This window comes from Eubalaena glacialis, chromosome 1 (assembly GCF_028564815.1).
Source record: "Eubalaena glacialis isolate mEubGla1 chromosome 1, mEubGla1.1.hap2.+ XY, whole genome shotgun sequence".
Classification (NCBI taxonomy): domain Eukaryota; kingdom Metazoa; phylum Chordata; class Mammalia; order Artiodactyla; family Balaenidae; genus Eubalaena; species Eubalaena glacialis.
The window spans coordinates 9,958,653-9,978,759 of NC_083716.1; the positions used below are offsets into that span (position 1 = coordinate 9,958,653).

Here is a 20,107-nt window from a genome sequence, read left to right on the forward strand (position 1 = left end):
ATATGAGGTTATAGCTAACTTCTTATTTCCCTCAGGGGTGTAATTAAAGAGACTTTTACGATTAAGGGTTTTAGGCATTGAAAAATGTTTACTGGCAAAAAAATAATAGCTCCAGTTAGAGTCATGATCAATCAGAGACAGCTTACTGACTTTATTAAAGCTGTGGATTTGTTGTGAACTGTTTTTTAGCATTTGTTTGACTCAGGGCATATCAATTGAAAAAAGAATGTTGAAAAAAAAAGCCAGTAATGTGTTTCTAAAAGGTCCAAATCCTATCCTAAATAATTTTAATTAGGCAAATTTTCATAAAGGGGTACATAGGATATTGCTGACACACTTTAGGTATTCATACTTATGTTTGGCTTTAGCTTGGGAATTTTAACAAAAAGAATAAAGAGTTTGAGCTTCTAATCTTGGCTTTACCAATAATTGGCCTTAAGTTGCTAAAACTAGCCCCCATCCCCGCCCCATCTTTTAAATATGAAAATGAAACTGGATACTGACTAGGGAGGTCTGAGGCCCTTCTAGTTTTAAAATGATCTGATTCTCTATTTTTAAGGAATGTAAGTTGACACAATTTCGTTTAATTCAATAAACATTCAGTAAGTATTTTTTGAGAACTCAGTCCATTGAAAGAATTCCACCAAGTCACAAGAAATGCAGAGAAATGATGTATTCCCGGCTCTTGGGAAACTCCAAGTTGGGATTATGGAGGAGGGAGGGGTATGAGAAGCACAGCCTGTGAACAGACAACTCCAATAGATTGTATTAAGTTCTACAATAGATTTCTCTAGAAACCCAAAAGACATCAACCCTGACCGTCCCAATCTAAATTAGATTTCCCTATTATACTATCTGATGTGCTTTTTCTTCATAGTATTTGCCATACTTTGTAATTATGTTTCCGTATGATTATTTCCTTAAAGTCATCTCCCCTTCTAGACTAAAAGGTCCCTGAGAACTGAAAATGGCCATGTTACCGTTCACCATGGCATGCCCTGGACCTTAGTATGCAGCCTGGCATGGTTGGCATTTCATAATTACCTGCTAACTGCAGGAATGAGAGCTCAGTTGGTGGTGAGGTCGAGCAGAGTCCAAGGAAAGCTTGCTAAGGAAAGAGTAGGCAGCATTTAGGTTCGGTTTCAAATATGCAGTAGTCATTTAGACCAAATTGGAAGTCACCCCAGGTAGAACGGCCTGTGCCTAGATGTGAGTGCCCTGGGTGAGGATGCGGGGGTAAGAGAGTAGACTGACAGCGGGCCTTGTGCCTTACGCTCAAGATACTTGATGTCTCTAAACCAGGGAGCTTTCACAAGAAGTCTGTGAATCCATGTGCACAATGTGGATACAGACTAATAAACATGTGAGTATGCTGCCATCATTCTACAAACATATATAGGTTCTGTTGTGATTAGTAACATCCAAACTCATTTAAAAGCATTAATGAATTTGTAGTGGGTTTTTATCTTGTGTAATTTCTCATCAAGTGAAACTAATGTTGCATTATCTTATAAAGGTCTATGAAATTTTTTTTGCTTTAAAAAGGGTCATCTACTTTACTGTAGATTTGGCGAGCCAGGAAAGCATTTTAAAAATAGAGAATTTACACAATCATTTCTCCCTGGTGTCAGTAGGAGGGTAGCTTCAAGAGGGAGAACTTGAAATCAGCCCTTCTGACTGTTGTTCACCTACGATAGTGGCAGAACCAGTGATTCTAAGTGCTGTTTTCCAAGCAATAGCCTAAAAAAGCAAACACCTAAATTGATTCTTCTTACCAATATGGTGAAGGCCAAATTTAATACAACATACATATACATCTACATGAATATTCATGTGAATATTTAATCTTTAACAGATATTAAAGAAGCTTTGGATTTTTTTATTTTTCCCTTACATTATTGTCTTTGTCTTCATCTTGCATTCTATCTTTTTTTTTTTTTTTCCCCTTTATCCTTTTCAACTTATGACCCTTCGGTTTGAAATTAAATTTGTGCTGTAAGTTGACTCCCTGAATCTTTTCTTCACAAGCTTTCTTTGTATTTTCTAGAAGAAAAAAAGATTAACCCAGGGTTTCCAAAATAAAAGCAAAGCTTGTGATTAAAACTGAATTAGAATCTTTATTCTCTATTATTTGCTAATAGTAAAATAAATAGCCCAGTCTTAAGGAAGATTTAAAGTAAGTCCTGGAGCCTTTGCGAACTCTTGGATTTTAATTAAAGAAACACAGCATACCATCACTTTCTGTTTGTCAGTGGAAAAAATATGTATTTTTAAATTTTCAAAGCTTAGCCTGGCAGCACATGGAGTACATCTGTGGGCTTTCAGAATTTGGGGAACACAAATGGATTCAGATGTTTAGGCCCTTTGTCTTCACTGGTCTCAGCTCACCTCACCAACTGAGCATGGCACAATCCAAACACAGTTTCTGAAAACAGAGCAGCTCGAGTTCCTTCTCAAGCACTCTCCTGGGGACTGATAAAGTCAATCTCTGTTTATATAACGAAATCAGGGAGCAAGGGGTCTGCTGGAGTACTTTGTGGATGGGATTCCATTGGTGTTGTCTTTCAGGGAAAAGACTGGATTTAATAAGCCCTGTTCTTACTCGCTTTCTTTGCAGGTACAGCCCACTCTAATGGATTATTTTGAACTATTTTTGTTTATATAGTGCTAGAACCTCTCTTTAAGCTATTGGTTTTAGTAAAATCAATAGGTTTATTGTGGAAAAACGGGATACTGATAACAACTTTACCTGATAAAAGACTTAAATGTCTAGTTAATCTTTCTTTTTTTGTTCAGAGCTATTGGTGTTCACTGTGTGTGTGTGTGTGTGTGTGTATTTAAATAATATTGTCTTTCCAGTGTTCTTACATTTTAATTTAACTTGAACTTTTAAAACAAACTCTGCTGGTTTATCCTCAAGTACTCATGAAATCCTTCCTATTTTTCAAAATATTTATAAGTATTCTTGAGAGTGAAATCTCATAAAGATCTTTGCTTCAGGACCAGAGTTCAAAGGAAAGTCCGTTTGGTTTTAATTTGAAAACTGTAAAAACAGAATTCCCTCAAAATGGCAGGGTGAGAATTGGTAACTTCAATTTTATTGCAATCTGCCAAGCCCATCCCCAGATGTTTCCAATTAAAAGCCGAGAATGCTAACTTGGGTGAATGTCATATGAAAGCATTTCTTTACTATTCTGATTTTTTTCTAAGAAAAATAACAGTCTCAAATCCTTTAACTTAAATGGAAGAAATAACTTCTCATTTGCATGTTTTTTAAACTCATACAAAGACAAATGTAATATTCAAAGAGATTTTTCTGTGTCATATGTAGTCCTGAATGCATTGGGGTTCACACATGTCTTTTCAAGGTCCCCCTTAAAAAAAAAGCTTTTTAAAAGATAATAAAGCCCTTTAGAAACTAAAATCATGTATTTCTGGATTTACTGTAATCAAAAAGTGGACCTGTTCACATGGGGAATTTGTTTTAAAAGGAGTGTTTAGTAATTTCATTGCTTTCTTCAGGATTGTTATAGGGCATTTTTCATTATAATGTAAATAATAAGTTTTTCTTTTATTTTTGATCAATTGTGCATTCCATTGTAAGAAGTACTTCTGTAAGAATCTAGATAGGATGAGATAAAAGAAACCAGAATATAATTTTAAAACCATGTGTTTCATAATATTTCTCCAGATAATGCCAGGTTACAGTAGGATCCATTCATGAACTTGAAAGTTACTTTGAACACATCATTCTGTAGTAAAAAGAAAGATACCTACTGGTAATAAATGTGAATTTATGGAAATTGGCGTTTGTTCAGAGAGCAGACAGAGTTACTCTTTACGACTAAACTGATGTTAACATTTTGAATGTAAAGCACAAAATACATTTATTTTTGAAGCTTCCCAAACCGTAGACAAGGACCACATACTGTCTGTAGAGCTGAAACAGTTGTTTCTCATCTCATTTCCCATTTGGTGAAGTTCTGACAGACATGTATATGGGAACTCCGTGGGGAGACATGGTCTATGCAGGTCTTGGGTCTGCCTACATTTGCTGTTGGTAAGTGCCTGATTTTTCTTTCCAAACATGGTGCTGCTCAGAATTTTAGACACACTGCAGAGGAGACTTCTGAGGAATCCCCAGAGAAAGCTAGTTGTTTTACCTTTGTGTTCTGCCAACACCTTGCTTGTAGTCCTTGGTGCCCTTCTCAGAGTCGTGGCCCATGCCGAGCTTCTGTTGCAGCGTCTCGTGCTTCCGTAGCGTCTCGTACCCAGCAGCCTACATTTACCACTGGCTGCGAAAGTCACTGGAGCACACGTGCCTCCCTTCCCCTAGCCGACGGTGCGTGCCTCCCTGGGCTCGTTTCATCTCATCCTCCTCCATGCTGAGCGGAGACCCTGTGCATATTGAACTGTTGTGATTGTTAAGATTTTTTGAAGTTACTTTGATAATACTTTAAAGAATTGTGAATATTTTTAAATCTAGGTATAGAAAGAGAATGGGAAACAGGAACCTAGCCCTGAGTTCATCACTACCATTTAATGACCTTATGTTTTATCTGTGCAATAGAAATAATGTCTATCTTCATTACCTTTTTACGTCATTATAAGACTTAACTTGGATGATACGCAAAATCATTATGAGGGCTGTGCTCTTAACAAACGCAGGAAGAACTCATTGTTACTGCTCTTGTCATGACCAACCAAAGTGATACGGCTGAACTCTTGAGCAAAGAGGCCGGTTTTTGTTTTTGTTTTTGTTTTTGTTTTGAAGAGGCCTTTTCCCAAGTCACATTTTCTCTTCCTTTTCTTAAAATGAAGCTTAATGTGAAAAGTTATACTTTTCTTTAAAGGAAAGTGTATGCCGGTGAAAGAAGGGAAGAAATATTTTCAGCTTTGAGGGCAAAAAAGCCAAATTGACTTGAACTAGTGGTTTCTAACCTTCTTGAGTATGAGAACTCCTTTTTAATTTCAGTAACTCTTATAGATTCTGTCTTGATAATGTTCTTATACTTTTAATACTTTCCCAAAGGTTGAGAACTAGTCTTAGTGAAAATATGGTGGAGGTGCGTCATAAATACAAATTCGGCAAATGTTGATTGGTTCGTGTGTGCCATGTTAATGTGCAAAACAAGAGTGTATTAAAGTAACATCTGCTGTGTTTAGAGAAAGAAGGAGGAAAGGGATGGGCAGCGTGTACTGGATTCATTGTTCATCCAGCTGTTACTTGGAGCAGGTTTGGGGATATACACACCAGGGAACAAATCAGACTGAAATCCCTGACGCGTCATTTTAGCTAGGAGTTTCCTATAGATACAGTAAAGAACGTTAACAAGAATGTTAGAAGTCGTATGGAAGAGAGACAGTAGAGGAGATAGGTGAGTTTCATTGAGCAGGTGACAGCTGAGCAAAACCTTAAAGTAGATGACAGAATTAGCCACGGGAATATCCGTAAGACCAGAGGAGAGAACAGTCAGTGAGAAGCCGTGAGGTGGGAGCAGGCCTGAAGTGTTCCAGGACCAGCAGGGGAGCCTGTGTGGCCAAGGCGGAATGGTGGAGGAGGAAGATGGTAGAAGACAGGCCGGAAAGGTGACGAGCGCCACGTCACTTAGGGCTCCCTAGGCTGTGTCTTGCGTTTGGCCTGTACTCTGCCTCAAACAGGGAGGATGGGAATGCAGACAAATACGCCGTTTTAAAATGGATTGTCAGTAGATTTAGTGGTTGCTGGGGCTTTCGGGAAGAGGGAATGGGGAGCCACTGCCACTGCCAGTGGGTACAGGGTTTCGTTTTGGGATGATGAAAATGTTATGGAATTAGATAGTGGTCGTGATTGCACAACCTTACAAATACCCTAAAAACTACACTTTGAAAGGGTTGATTTTATGGTATGTGAATTACGTATCAATAAAAATGTTGCAAAAAAATTGATTGTCAGGGCTTGCTGGAACCATTTTTTTGCTCCTCTTTCAACTAGTTAATACCGCCTTTGCCTTGGAAAATTCAGATTTCTAACTAGTCATACCTTAACTGAGGAAAAGTCTCCTCGTGTTGTTGGCTGTGTTTTCATTAGAAGTAAAGGATGTTAGTCTGTTTTAAAATATCTCTGCTGAAATTGTTAATGACTGTGAAATCCAATTTTTCCAGATACCCTTTTATACGCTCTTTGGCTACCTGTGTTCACTATTATTCAGTAAGATATGATAGTGAGGCGTCTTTAACCTCTGGCTATCAAATGAATGTAATTTTTAGGCCAAAATTCTGACTATTATATTTTGCTAAACTAAGATATTCTACATATAATTTATTTTGTGATTCTTCAATAGTGTAGAAAATTAGATCAGCATGATAAGATGTTCTTCAAATTATGGTCTAGAGCATGGAAGTGAAAAGAATGCCAATTCATTCCATTGACCAAAACCCAAAATTGTATGCTCTCCTCTTCCAGAAGAAGCAGTTATTTTTAATAGAAATGGATCAGGAAATGTATTTAGCTAGGTTTTTTTCCCCCTAGTGTTTTAGATTTAACTTTTGCATTTCCTCAAATTTTAATCTGTGACAGCCTAGTAAAGTTGATTGAAATATTATGACTATATTTTAATTTTTTCTTCTTTTCCCCGTGGGGGAGGTGTAGTATAATTTGTGTTTTACAAGTAGTCTAAGTAGTCTTCTTTAAAGAAAAGAAAATCATTGAATACTACAGTTATACTCTGAGTAGAATATTCACTCTTGTATGGCAGCTCGAAATATAGAGGCACTTTGTTTGTTTTCCACTTCTAAAACAGTGCCAGTTTGTAAACAGCTCCAGAGTTTACAACAGGTGGTGAAGTTATAGATGACAGAGTTTGCTGAACTTACTTCTCTCTGAGGACTTTGACTTGGGTAGTTACACCTCACCAGAAGTGTTTAATTAATGATGAAACGCATGCATTTCCTCCTCTATGTTTAGGCTTTTTAGAAGACAGCTTTTACCTTTTCCAGGCATCTTGTCTTGAACTACATTATCCTCTCCTGTGGCCTCCCCTCTTGAAATAGGTGTCCTTGCTTGGTAAAATTTCCCTCTGGTGCTGTCCTTGTTGAGTGTGCTTTTTGGGGACAGCGTGGGGGGAATCTAGAGTTCATCTTCTAACATGTAGATCAAATTGAAAGAATGTTCTGAACAATTGTAAGATAAGCCCTGTCAGACCAATCACATTTTCAAAATTTTGAGTACTTCAGAAATCTGTGGTAACTCAGATTTCTTCTTATTTACAAAAAGTCAGCACCCTAGGAGAGAATTAATCTGCTTTTACCTCATTGTTCCAACATGAATGAATGTACTTAGAGGTTGATTAAATATTTTTCCTTCTGACCATGGGAAAGTATGTCCAAATCCTTAAGTAATTACATTCTTAATACAGACCTTTCTCATTTTCTTAGCTGGAAAGGCAGGGCAGCTTTCAAGCCTCTGCATTTTTCATTTGTGTGATGGCGACTTTAAATTGAACTGCAAGTAGTTTGGTCACTTAACTCTCTACCAGCTAAGCTTAGAAAGCGTAACATTTCAAAGTGGTTTATTTCATAAAACTCTTTGCATTCTTTGATGGCTTGAGACAATATTTAAAGCACTGAAATAAGCCTGTACTGAGGAGAAAAATAATGTTTTAACCTAATCTAAAATTTGATTTTGGATCATCAGAAGTTAAAATGTGTACATGTATGGTTTTTCAGTGAGCTAACCTGACTATTTAAAGAGTTAAAAATAGAATATTAAGTACTGCATTAAAAGAACATTGTGAAAATTTAGGAACTTTGGACAGTTGTGCATGATCACACTTAATATATTCTTACGTGTGCTTTATCTTTCTCCAGGTCAGTCACTCCCAGTAGACTGTGAATTATCTAGAGACGTGCATTTGTTCATCTTTTTTCCCCAGCACCTAGTGCCTGTCACATAGTGAGGAGTCATTTAATGTTCATTGACTGAGTATTTTTTATTGTCAGCATCGTTGTTAAATCCAGGCCCTGGGTTCAGGTGGCTGCTAATGAATCAGCATATCTGCATGGAATATATCTGTTTTTATCTTAAGAGACTCATAGTTGATGGCTGATTCCCCCCTCCTCGCAAAAATTTGATCTGTGCATCTTAGCCAGTCAGCATTTAGTTCTATCTTAAATTAGAAAATGGTGTCATTTGTATGTTTTGGGGTTTATTTTGTTTTTTCTTGTTTTTTTTTAACTTAAGATGATATGTTTCCCTTTTACTAGACATTCTTGGGATTCTCTTCTTTTATATGCTGCCATCACAATAGACAAGATATACCATCCATTTTTATTACTGTTTCCTTATTCATATTGGTAATCTTTTTGTACTAAATGCAGAATCATAGAATAATTAAGCAAGAAGAACCAGAAAATTCTGCAAATGAAGAGCAATAAGGGGGGTTTAGCTCTACCAGATATTATATTAAAATATAATATAAAGCTTTAATATTTAAAACTATATGGCACTGGTACATGATTACACAGACAGAAGTGTAACAGAATAAATAGAAAGTCCAGAAAGAGATCTAAATATATTTGGAAATTTAGTAAGTTAATCAAAAAGACATTTTAAATTTTAAATCAGTGGGGAAAATAATTGTTTAAAAAATGATGTTGAGGCCACTTGGTAAACATCTGAAAGAAATTAGGTTGGATCCTTTTCTTCTACCTTACACCAGAATAAATTCCAGATGGAGCATAAATGTAAATGCAAAATTGTGAAACCATAAAAGTACTAGAAAAAAAACATGAAAATGTTTTTATAATCTTGGAGTGAAAGTGACCATTTTAGTTATATTACAAAGCCCAGATGCCATTTTAAAAAATGATAAATTTGACCATTTACCAGATTTCTACATGGCAAAAGAGCATGGCACACACAGTCGAAAGACAGACAAACTAGGAAAGTACAACATATTTTACAAACTAAGGGTTAATTTCCTTAATATATAAAGCATTTTTCAATTACTAGGACCATAAATCTAACAACAAAATGGGCCAACTTTATAGGAAAAAAAATACAAATTTCTTTTAAACATATGGAAAGATACATAGTGCAAATTAAAACCACAGTGAAATGCCATTTCTCAGATTGGCAGAGATAGAAAGTTTTGATAGTACACTGTCGATAAGAATGTGGGGAAAGTAGCACTTGCATACATAACATTGCTGATGGAAATATAAAACGGCAGAACTTGAGTGGAAAACAGTTTTGTACTATAAAATTTAAAACCCTTATACCCAGCAATTCCAATCCAAGGAGTTTACCCTAGACATACGCACAAATGATGTGTATACAAGAATATTTATTTAATCCCAAATGGTTATGCCATTTTAAACCAACACAAGTTCTAGATGGTCCAAATCCTTGCCAGAACATGTTTATTCATCTTCTAAATTTTAGCCATTCTAGTGGGTATTCAGTGGTATCCTATTATAGTTTTAAGTTGCATTTCTGGTAACTGATGTTGGGTTTCTTAGGTATTCATATATCTTTGGCAAAATTTTTAAGTCTTTTGCCTTTTAAAAAATTTGGATTGTTGTTATTATTGAGTTGTTAAATTCTTCATATGTTTTGGATACAAATATGTTGTCTAATACAACAGGTTTTCTTAATATTTTCCCCAATCTTTGGCTTGCCTATTTATTTTCTTAGTAAGTTTTTGAAGACAGTGTAATTTTGATGGTCCAATTCATCAATTTTTTCTTTTATGGTTAATGCTTTTCGTGTTCTAAGAAATCTTTGTATACTCCAATGTCAAGAAAATTTACTCCTTTTTTTTCCCCTAGAAGTTTTATTTCTTTAGCTTGTATATTTAGCTTCCCCCCACCCCCATTAGATTCTCAAAATAGTCCATAACCAAAAAGGAAAAAAAAAAAAAAAGATTTAGAACCACTGCTTTAGACCGCTATCTAGTGTTCAGATTTATTAATGTAGACAGCACCGCATCGTACTGTCCCTTTTCCCAACAAAATAGTTTCTGAATTAATGGAGAGAATGACATTGCTTTTGAGAAGGTAGATATCAGTGGAATAACTGGCTTTATTATACCTCCTAAGTAAATTATTAATTCATTTCTAAATAACCCTGTGCTTCGAATTTTAATATTAGATGAGTGTGTGGCCCACCTAGACCTGTCCCTTCTAGGTGACCTTTATTGCTCTAGGACAGTAAGGCATCAGCAATGCCGTGAACACTGCAGGAAGATCAGAGTCAGAGACCTGAGTTCTGGTCTTCATACTGTCATGCCTTCTGTCTCAGCCAGCAAGCATTCCCATTTCATCTAGAATAAAGTCCAAAACATGATTTCTGAAGCTGATCCCCAACCTACCTTTTCATTTCTGCAGTGCTCTGCTATTTCATGTTCCCCAGAGTTATCTTGTACTAGGCCCAACTCTGCATCTTTGTTTACGCTGTAATCTTCATCTAGATTGTTCTCATTCCTTTTCAGCCTGCCCCAGACTTAGCCAGTGAATCTGTTAAGTTCCCATTAAAACTCCATATCCTCCTTGAACTCTTCTCCCAACCTCTTGAAAGGAATTAATTTGTTTGCATACGTTTTATGTACAGTCTCTCCATTAGCTTACAGACTTCTGAATGTTTTGAATGCTGGGAGGGTGTGGTGTTCATTTTAAACCTAAGTGATGCTTCACTAGTTGCTCACACATGGTAGGCTGGTTATATATAGAGCACCTTTCTGATATAAAACCGTGTAACAGTGCTAAGCCCTTAAGCAGCAGTATTCGTTGTCCTGGGGTTTGCACTAGATAGTGTTTTTCAAACTCTGAGCTTGTGACCCATTTGCTATTTATGAAAGCAGTTTTGGTGTTAAATAGTCCAAGAGCATCATTTTTAAAAAATGAAGTAGAGTAGAAAAGAAAATAAAGGATTACATAACATGGGTAAGCATTCTATAGTAAAAGATTTGTTTCTAGTTTTATATTTGCATGTAGGTTTACTAGGTTGTAATGTAAAATGTATTTCTTACTATGGGTTGTAGGTTAAAAAAATTGAAAACTAATGTTTAGATTTAACCTCTATAATGAATTTTGAATTTTAAAATTTAGAGAAGAGATATGTGGAATTTTAATTAACTGATATTTCTAAAAATTTTCACTAAATGATTTCACATAATTTGCACTGTCCTCTGTTAACTGGCTACCAAATTACCCTTAGGTGAATGATTTTTTTCTTCGGTATCTGTTGTATAGTCTTTGTTTTATATTTGGGGTACGTGATTGGGTTATAAATACGTAAATCATTTTTTCTAAAATAGAGTGTTTGAAGAAACTTTAGAGGGTTATTATCACAGATATTTCCCTGAAATTTTTGTAATTTAAAAAATTTTTTCTTTCTTTACATTTATCAGTCTAGATTGCTCATGGAAGCATGTTGACCAGACAGTACTTTTTAGTACATTAGAATGGAAAGAATATTATCAGCTGAGCTTACAAATTTAAAAAATTCTGACTAAGGATAGTGAAATTCCATTTTGGAAAACGTTTATTTCATATGTAAATTATAATGCTGTCAAATATGAAATTTCACTGTGTTATTAACTAGCACTTAAGAGACAACCTGAATTTGAAACTGGGTATTCTTAGCAATCAGCTCAGCAAGAATCATATGTTGAATATTTCTTCCAAAAGAAAGTAGAAACTCAAATCTTCCAAATGAACACAGGCATCCCGAATGGCGATACATTTGTTTGAGAGCCTTTTAATCAAATGTGCATTCTTGAGCTGGGAAAGCAATTACTAATAGGGTTGTTTAGTATTTACAGTAAAGCTGTTTCTGGTTGACTTCATTTAACTTTGTGATTAAAACTTTTCCTGGAATTCTGGAGCCTGGTAACTAGGAAGTTACTGCGTTAGTAATGCCTGTGCCTTTTTGTCTTCACTTCTCTTTAGGGTCAGTATAGACCGTCTGATTTGCTGTGTCCTGAGACATATGTTTGGGTACCCATTGAGCAGTGCCTGCCTTCACTTGAGAACTCCAAGTACTGCCGTTTCAACCAGGACCCAGAAGCAGGTATGTTTGGAGCAGAGCTTGGCCGGAAATCATTGGCTTTGTTTCAGAATCCGCTTGCGTGGTTGTGACCCTTAACAGGGTCTGGTAGCTTTTTATATAGTGTAGAGTGTGCGTGAGTGCCTGCGCACGGACATGTGTGTGTTCGTCAGATAGAAGGAGACGCCGCGTGTGCATTCGCACACAACACTCACAGTCATGGTTTTGCAAGTAAATGCAGAGGCCTCATGTGCTTGTGCTACTTACTGACACAGCTTCTCCCATTTGGTTGTTTTCACATGCTTTGAGGGCTGTTCTCACTGTTCTCCATTACTTTTACAACTATCACAGTGCATAAAAATTGTTCACTGGATTATTTAGCCAATGTAAAGAAGATAGAAGTATCAACCAATTGGACCAAATAAAGTTGTGGAATGGTTTCACGAGGGCCAGCCGGCTGTGATGGGTTTTGTGATGATACTTTGTTGACTTCTTGCATCTCTGGTGCTTCTTCTTTTCTGTCCTTTCTTCTATCTCCTGCCCAGAATAGCCCCAGCCATATTTTATCTCTTATTATTCTCCTTTGGATACTGTGCACTGGTAGCAGGTACAGACACTAAAAGTATAGCCCTGGAGCCAGACTTCCTGCATTCGGACCCTGACTCCATCCTCAGCTGGTAAACTGAGTCCCCTTAGGCAGTTTAATAATCTCTCTGGCCTCAGGTTCCTGGCCTTCAAAATAGAGATAATAATAAGACCTTTCATATTGAGCTATAATGAGGATTCAAATAAAACAAACATGTTGAGCATAGCCCCCTCTTACTGTTGTGTCGGTGATTGTTAGGCAGGTTAGGGTGCTGCATCCCGTGTGTGCCACAGGTTTCTTCTGCATTTGCCTTTATGTGCCCTGATCCCTCTCTCCGAGGAAGCATGCAGATCTGTTGCCCTCCCCGTCATCTGAGTACCACTCACCGTTTATAGCAGTTCTCCTCTGCACGGCCCTCCCCACCCTCACCGTGTTCTCTGTGGCTTTGCTCGTCAGGCGCAAGTCAGGATGCTCTCCTGCCCTGTGATGAGTTGCATTAAGTTGTACTGCATGTCTTCCCCCAGGCTGAAGTTCCTGGGTGTTTCCGTGGATGCTTTTTGACCTTTCTGTCTTCACAGCCCACCAAAGGAGATGCCCGATGCATAAATTCTTAAGAACACAAACATTTTCCTACTAGCCACCTGTGGTTTAGGCTAACTTTAGGAAAAAGAAGGAAAGAGGAATGGAAAGGTCAGGGGAAAGGAAGAAAGGAAATGGACAAATCAAATAGGAAGACAAAGAGGACAAGGAAAGAAATGCAGTCATTTCTTCTGTTCTAAGATGTGCATTTTTTTTTTCTTTTTCCACAAATCAGGTTTTCTTTCATTAAAAAATTGGTTCATGTACCTTTGTATTATCTCCTGGAAAAGCTGTTATGAAATCAAGAGTGGGCACTTCTTACACATGATGATACCTTAGAATCTGATGAAGAGTGGCCATAGGGGCCCATATGCCAGGCACCTCGAGGTTAGCTCCAGGTTTTCTAGATATTTAGGTTTCGTAGAGCAGCCAAAGCTTTGCATTCCTGTACCTTAAATTACTGATCAGAGTTTCATTCTAAGTTCTCCCGCATTGATTAAATAGATTTATTGCTTAAAAACAAACGTATTGAATTTGTCAGTTAGTTTTGGAGTCAGGCTCAGAAGGCAATAGTATTTTAGAGGAAAGCATATACAGTTGACCCTTGAACAACTTGGGGGTTAGGCGCCAACCCTCCACCCAGTTGAAAATCCATGTATGACTTAGAGTTGGCCCTTTGTACCTGCATCCTCAGATTCAACCAACCCTGGATCGTGTAGTGCTGTAGTATTTCCTATTGAAAAAATCCGAGTATAAGTGGACTTAATGCAGTTCAACCCGTGTTGTTCAAGGTCAACTGTACCTAACCACTCTATCCCCTCAAAAAAATGTTTCCCTTTATCTTTTCTCAAGGTCAGGTCAGAGCCAGTCCCTGTGGTGAAAATTGTTGAACATCTTAGTATATTGTTTGATGTTCACATGTAAAAATTTGTCTTTATAAGTTCCTTCCAACTGAATAATAATATGATCTCAAATTGGTTCTGACTCCCAAACTTATGACACAATTTCACCTTCCCTTTTTCCCTCTTGATCTATTTTCTTTAAAATAGATCTGCTTCTCTTCTTGCGTATACTTGGAGATTAAAACAGTCACAGGCTCTCCCTGTTTTATAAAGTTGAAAAGGCGACTGCATGATTTCCATGTGCTAAATGGACATTCAAGTAAAGATTCATTCATGTTAATATATTTTGAATTGATTTTCCAAAGTAAGCACTAATGAGCATTTCATGGCAAAGAAAATTTAGTCTCATACCTGCAGGTTTTGTCCAGGACGTACAACACCCTGGTGAGTGAGGAATATACAGCCTGTTCCTTTCCTGTAATCTAAGTTCCATTTCTTAATGACAGTAGCTTTAGCTCTTAATATTCATTGTTTAGGATTCATTTACAAAAGCCAGAGGAGTTAATTTCTTTGATAATAGTGCTTCCAAGAAAATGAAGATCCTTTTCCATATGCTGAATCGTTGGAACTTTGAGGAGAACACCATACAGTTTTATCAGTACTGAATATCACAGTCCAGAAACTATTTGAAATCAAACTTACATCCTGTGGTTTTAGGAAATTAAAATGCAGTTACATGCTGGAATGTATTGAGCATGCTGTGAAACATGGTCATTTGAGATTCAAATGGCAATCTGTGAGAAACTGCTCTCTTCTCTGGGGCCAGTTTTACTTTTACATGACCCAAACTCTGACTTAGAAAATACAGAGCTTAATATGGGCAATACTGTTAGTCGGCATGGTGCTTTTTTCACTAAATCTTGTTTCTCCTTTCAGCTGTTCAGTAGTTAAATTTCTTTGCAAAACGCACAGCTGATCACCATGGGTGTCTGTAAAACAGACTTTGGTTACAAGGTGCATCAGTGGCCCTTGCAGGAAAAATTACATTTTCCCCCTGTCCTGAATTGCTGAGAATGTCTGGAAATTCTATTCTTCCCTGCCCTGAACCCATGCCCCGCAACCCCGCATATTTTGGGGATTTGGGTTCTGTGGTTATTTGCTCAGCTAAGAAGTCTGCCTCACAATAAAAACCTATTGTTTTTACTGCTTTACAGTACCATGGGGGGAGGGGCTGGCAAACTGAAGTAATTTGGAAAATTTTAAAGAGATTCTTTTGTTCGTAAATAAGTCTTTTGTTTTTCAATTCAGAACCTCTGCCTACTCTAAATAAAGGATTTCAAAAGTTCCTCAAATGATTTTTAAGTAAACATTTGCTAGGTTGCTTTTTAAATTGATAGTTGGATATGTATAGATTTCAAAAATTCTGCATCACAGTTACATTGTACTTTTTTGGATTGAATTATTTTTTAAAATATTTACTGGAAACACTAGTAGAAAATTTGTTCAAATGCATAAAACCGCTACTAAGAAGGAAATGAAAATGATCCACATTCTCATTGTACAGCAGTAATCATTGTTAATTTTTTTATGCTCTCCTTATTTTTTTTTTCCTGTGCATATAGCTGTGTGAATTTTTTAAGAAACAAAACAAGAAATCATGCTTCACACTTTTGTTATTGTTCTTAATACTTTGTGTGGCTTCTTAGTTTTAGTAAAGACTACTTGACCATTAATTTGGTCAGTCATTCAGCAAACAAATGCCACTACTTATGTGATAGTATCTAATACAGATATTTTACAAGCATAAGGTTTACAAGCGTTTTACAAGAGTAAACCAAATGTTTTGGAGTTGGTTTTAGAACCATGATAAACTATGATTTGATTTGACCCTTAATGTTGCACAGTATTGTACTGCCAACTAAAAATTGGCATTTGCCATCTGCCTCTATAAGGATTAAGTCACAAATGTCTGTAGCTGCTGACCTTCAACACATCCTGAAAGGAGTTCAGGGCGGAGGTCAGGAATGAGGCACTCTGTGCTCTGGGAAAAACTGGCAGAACAGGGCTTCAGAGAGATATTTTTCAGGAGGAGGTTTTACGAGCCCCATGTCTTGCATCTCCTCATATCTAGAAAAGCACTAAAATCATGAACGGAGACGTCCGCTCCTCGTGACTAGCGGCAGCCCTTCTGCTGAGACGTGCGCTTGACTGCACACACCCCCTTCACTGACATCGTATGGAACACTGACCTTGCCCCCAGCCTCTTCGGAGCAGTTCCCCAGAGCTCTCTGAGAGGCTGTCTCCCGGGCTGTAGTCCTCATTTGGCCCCAAATAAAACTTAACTCACAACTCTCACGTTGTGCGTTTTTTTTTCAGTCGACAGTACTATTTTTGTTGGTAGTAAAATCCTTTTGGTTCCAGTTTTACCAAATATTAAAACTTTGTTAAGCATATGGTACTTCCCAAGCACCAGTCTATGTTTTCCCCTATGTTACCTCAATTTATCCTCAGAACATAATTGAATGCTTCATCATTGACCCCTCAGATATTATTTATTGCAAAAATAATAGCTAATAATGGCTTTTAATCAGAAATGTAAAATACTTTTAATTTAAATATTGCTCTATAGTATTTTTATGGATACTTTTAGTATTTCAGAGGAGCTAATTAGAACAAGCTTTATTTCTATTTCTACTTATAATTATAGAAGTATACATTTTACCACAGATTAGCCTAGATTTCACTCTCTCTTTTCTGTGCATACTTTGAAATATTTGCAAGTAATTTCCTAATTTGTCTATAATATAACTAAGTCATAAATTATTAGGATATTGAATTTTAATTTACTATTAAAAAAACAGCACCTAATTTTGGTTTAGTGCTTTATGTACTTAACCCAGGTTAGAGAATTTCTAGGACACCTAAAATCTTGCCAGCAGCTGCCGAAAATCTAAACTAGTATAAGAAGGTTTTTCCTAATTTGGTCCCCATCCCCTGAAACTCTGAGCCTCCGAACTGTGTTATATTTTATGTTGTTTCATTTGTCTCTTTTCTTCTGTCTTTATTCCATCCTTCTTTTTTGCTGGCATGGTTCCCTGGCATTTCTTCTATACTTCTGCAGTTTCTGTCATACATGCCCACAGAAAAAACAAGTCCCACTCTGACTGTGCCTTTGTGTGTGAAATAACCAGGTTCAGAAAGAGCTCTGGCCGATATTGGCTTGCTTGGTTTCTCCAAGCCTGGTAGCACGTCCCTCAAAAAAGGATGTACGTCAGCTATAATATCATCTTAATCACTGGGAAACAGTGCCTGATGAGAAAGCAAATTTACCGAAACTCCCTAGGGCCCCTAAAAATGTGCTGCAGTGATAACTTACAGTTAAGTGGACAGTGGCCTTCTGAATTATTTTAGATGTAGAATTAAGTTGTTGTTCTTTTAATTCTCCTCGGGGTAAAAATTTTTTCAAGTCTAGATTTGAGGTTGACCTACCCATTTGAAGTTGCGAAATGAATAATGTTGATTGTTGGATACTTAATAAACGTAAATTCTTTGTTGCCAGTAAAGATGGTGCTATTGGATATAGCCAGCTGGAGATAGAATTAACATGTAGCCTACTGCATGTCATGAAGAAACCAGGCATCAAACCAAGAAAATATCTTTGGAAACTTGGCTCTTCTATTTGGTGAATCTGAAGAATGTGGGGTTTTTTTTTTTTAAGATTTTTTTAAAATAAATAAATAAATTTATTTATTTGTTTATGGCTGCGTTGGGTCTTTGTTGTGGTGCATGGCCTTCTCGTTGCGGTGGCTTTTCTTGTTGCAGAGCATGGGCTCTAGGCGTGTGGGCTTCAGTAGTTGTGGCATGTGGGCTCAGTAGTTGTGGCTCGCAGGCTCTAGAGCACAGGGGTCAGTAGTTGTGGCGCACGGGCTTAGTTGCTCCGCAGCATGTGGAATCTTCCTGGACCAGGGCTCGAACCTGTGTCCCCTGCATTGGCAGGCGGATTCTTAACCACTGCACCACCAGGGAAGTCCTGAAGAATGTGTTTTGATATGGAAAATGTGGAAAGTTACAGTCTCCTAATTTTTTCAGTTTACCCCCATCCACTTAAAAATACCACTTTATTATATTATTACTGTATTTTCCTACTCACCTACTTTTCAAAGATACACTTTTTTAATCCAAATGTTATAGTGTAGTGCTGACATGACTCCTGGTTTAAAAATTAGAAGCTAGATTTCCCTAGTTGGCATGGTCTTTTAATGAGGACACTACGGAGCAAAACAAGAAGTCCTTCCTACAGTATTTATGCGTAAGAGTGAAGTAGTATAATGGTTTAATATTTGCATTTTCTATTAAAAAATGTGAAGCCAAGACTCATTAAGGTAAACTTCAACAGTTCTAAATGACTGTTCTCATTTTTAAAGGGTGTTTTAAAAGAGCCAGTCTTACAGAGAAATTTTTAAAATACTGTTTTACAAATTTTTACCAGCCAGTCTTTGCTCAATAAGGCATGTATGTGTGAGCAGTAAGCCAGAGGCAGACTGAAATACCTCTGAAAAGTTTTGAAAAGCAGACTTAAGATTTCCATTTAGCTATTAAAGAAATATTTCTCTGATCTCTTTCTTTTTGCTTATGGAATAGAAACAATTTTTTAAGTAATTCTTTTTACAGTCACTCACCCAGTTTTCAATGTAATTAATCCTATAATAATAAAAATGATTTCAGTATCATGATAGCAGGCTCAAAATTATCGTGATGCTTCAAAACATGTCTATAAATGCTAGTTCTGCCTGGTTCTAATGTGTGGCATCGTACTGTGCTACTTTGTTTGTTTGAATGAAAACTGACATTTCTGATGTCATGAAGGGGTTGTCCAAAATATCAGTTAAAGAATAAAAATAAAGCCCATACCTGCTGTTTAAGTGCTGGATGAACGATGATATTCTGTTGAATATGAGACATCATCAATTTTAAGTCCTTTATTTTAGATACCACTAAGAAAAAATGTTGCCAAGTAGACTATGACTCCGTAAGTTGTAAGATACATTTGGGTTTCAGAAACGTCAACCATGTAAAAATGTGAATCTTTTTTTTTTTATAAATTTATTTATTTATTTTTGGCTGTGTTGGGTCTTCGTTTCTGTGCGAGGGCTCTCTCCAGTTGTGGCGAGCGGGGGCCACTCTTCATCGCGGTGCGCGGGCCTCTCACTGTCGCGGCCTCTCGTTGCGGAGCACAGGCTCCAGACGCGCAGGCTCAGTAGTTGTGGCTCACGGGCTTAGTTGCTCCGCGGCATGTGGGATCTTCCCAGACCAGGGCTCGAACCCGTGTCCCCTGCATTGGCAGGCAGACTCTCAACCACTGCGCCACCAGGGAAGCCCTAAAAATGTGAATCTTAACATAGAGGAAGCGGGGTTCAATCTGTGCACTGTAATAGCTGGCAAAGCTGTGCAGTGTTGAGGAGACTTGTTTTTATGTGTTAGAGAGCTTTGTGGCATCTTAATTCTAGGCCTTAAATATGTTATAGATGGAGTGTGCACTTAACGTATCAGAGTTGGAAGACATTGATTTCAGATGCTTTTATGTGCAAATAAGATTACTATCATTGATGATAGTAATAGAGTTCTTTTAATACTATGATCTAGGTAGTTTAGAAAATTTGGTGAAGACATGTAACTACTTTACAAGGATATTTTATTGTAATAAAAGTGAAACCTTTTTACTACCCCAAATCATTGAAATTCTGTAAGCATTGTCCATCTCTATACATTCTGGTTTAAAACAAATTAAAAAAATTTTTTTAAACTTTGTCTGATGTTGGAAGGCAGCAATAAAAGTAGAGAATTTAAAAACTGCTTAGCCAATAAATTTAGTGATCTCTGACAATTGATGGAATGCTTAAAGATTAAACAAGTAAAGAAGGGGCAAAAGATGATATCCCAGGATGTCGTCAAGCTTGTCATCAGCCCTAAAATAATTTGCAGTTGACTGAACATTTTCCTACCTTGTGAATTATCAGTAAATATTCTATGTTTTGGAGCCTGCATCACTTGATATTCAATACAGTGCCTATT

At 37.0% G+C, this 20,107-nt stretch overlaps 1 protein-coding gene across 8 annotated transcripts in view; it reads left to right on the forward strand.

The window, feature by feature from the left end:
• The window catches only part of ATE1 (arginyltransferase 1), a 169,757-nt gene that overhangs the window by 119,107 nt on the left and 30,543 nt on the right, over positions 1–20,107 (forward strand). For all 8 annotated transcript variants that reach the window (XM_061187570.1, XM_061187785.1, XM_061187580.1 and 5 more), the window contains one exon: positions 11,932–12,052. In XM_061187570.1, coding sequence (XP_061043553.1) covers positions 11,932–12,052 — 121 coding nt within the window. The remainder of the gene's footprint in view (positions 1–11,931; positions 12,053–20,107) is intronic.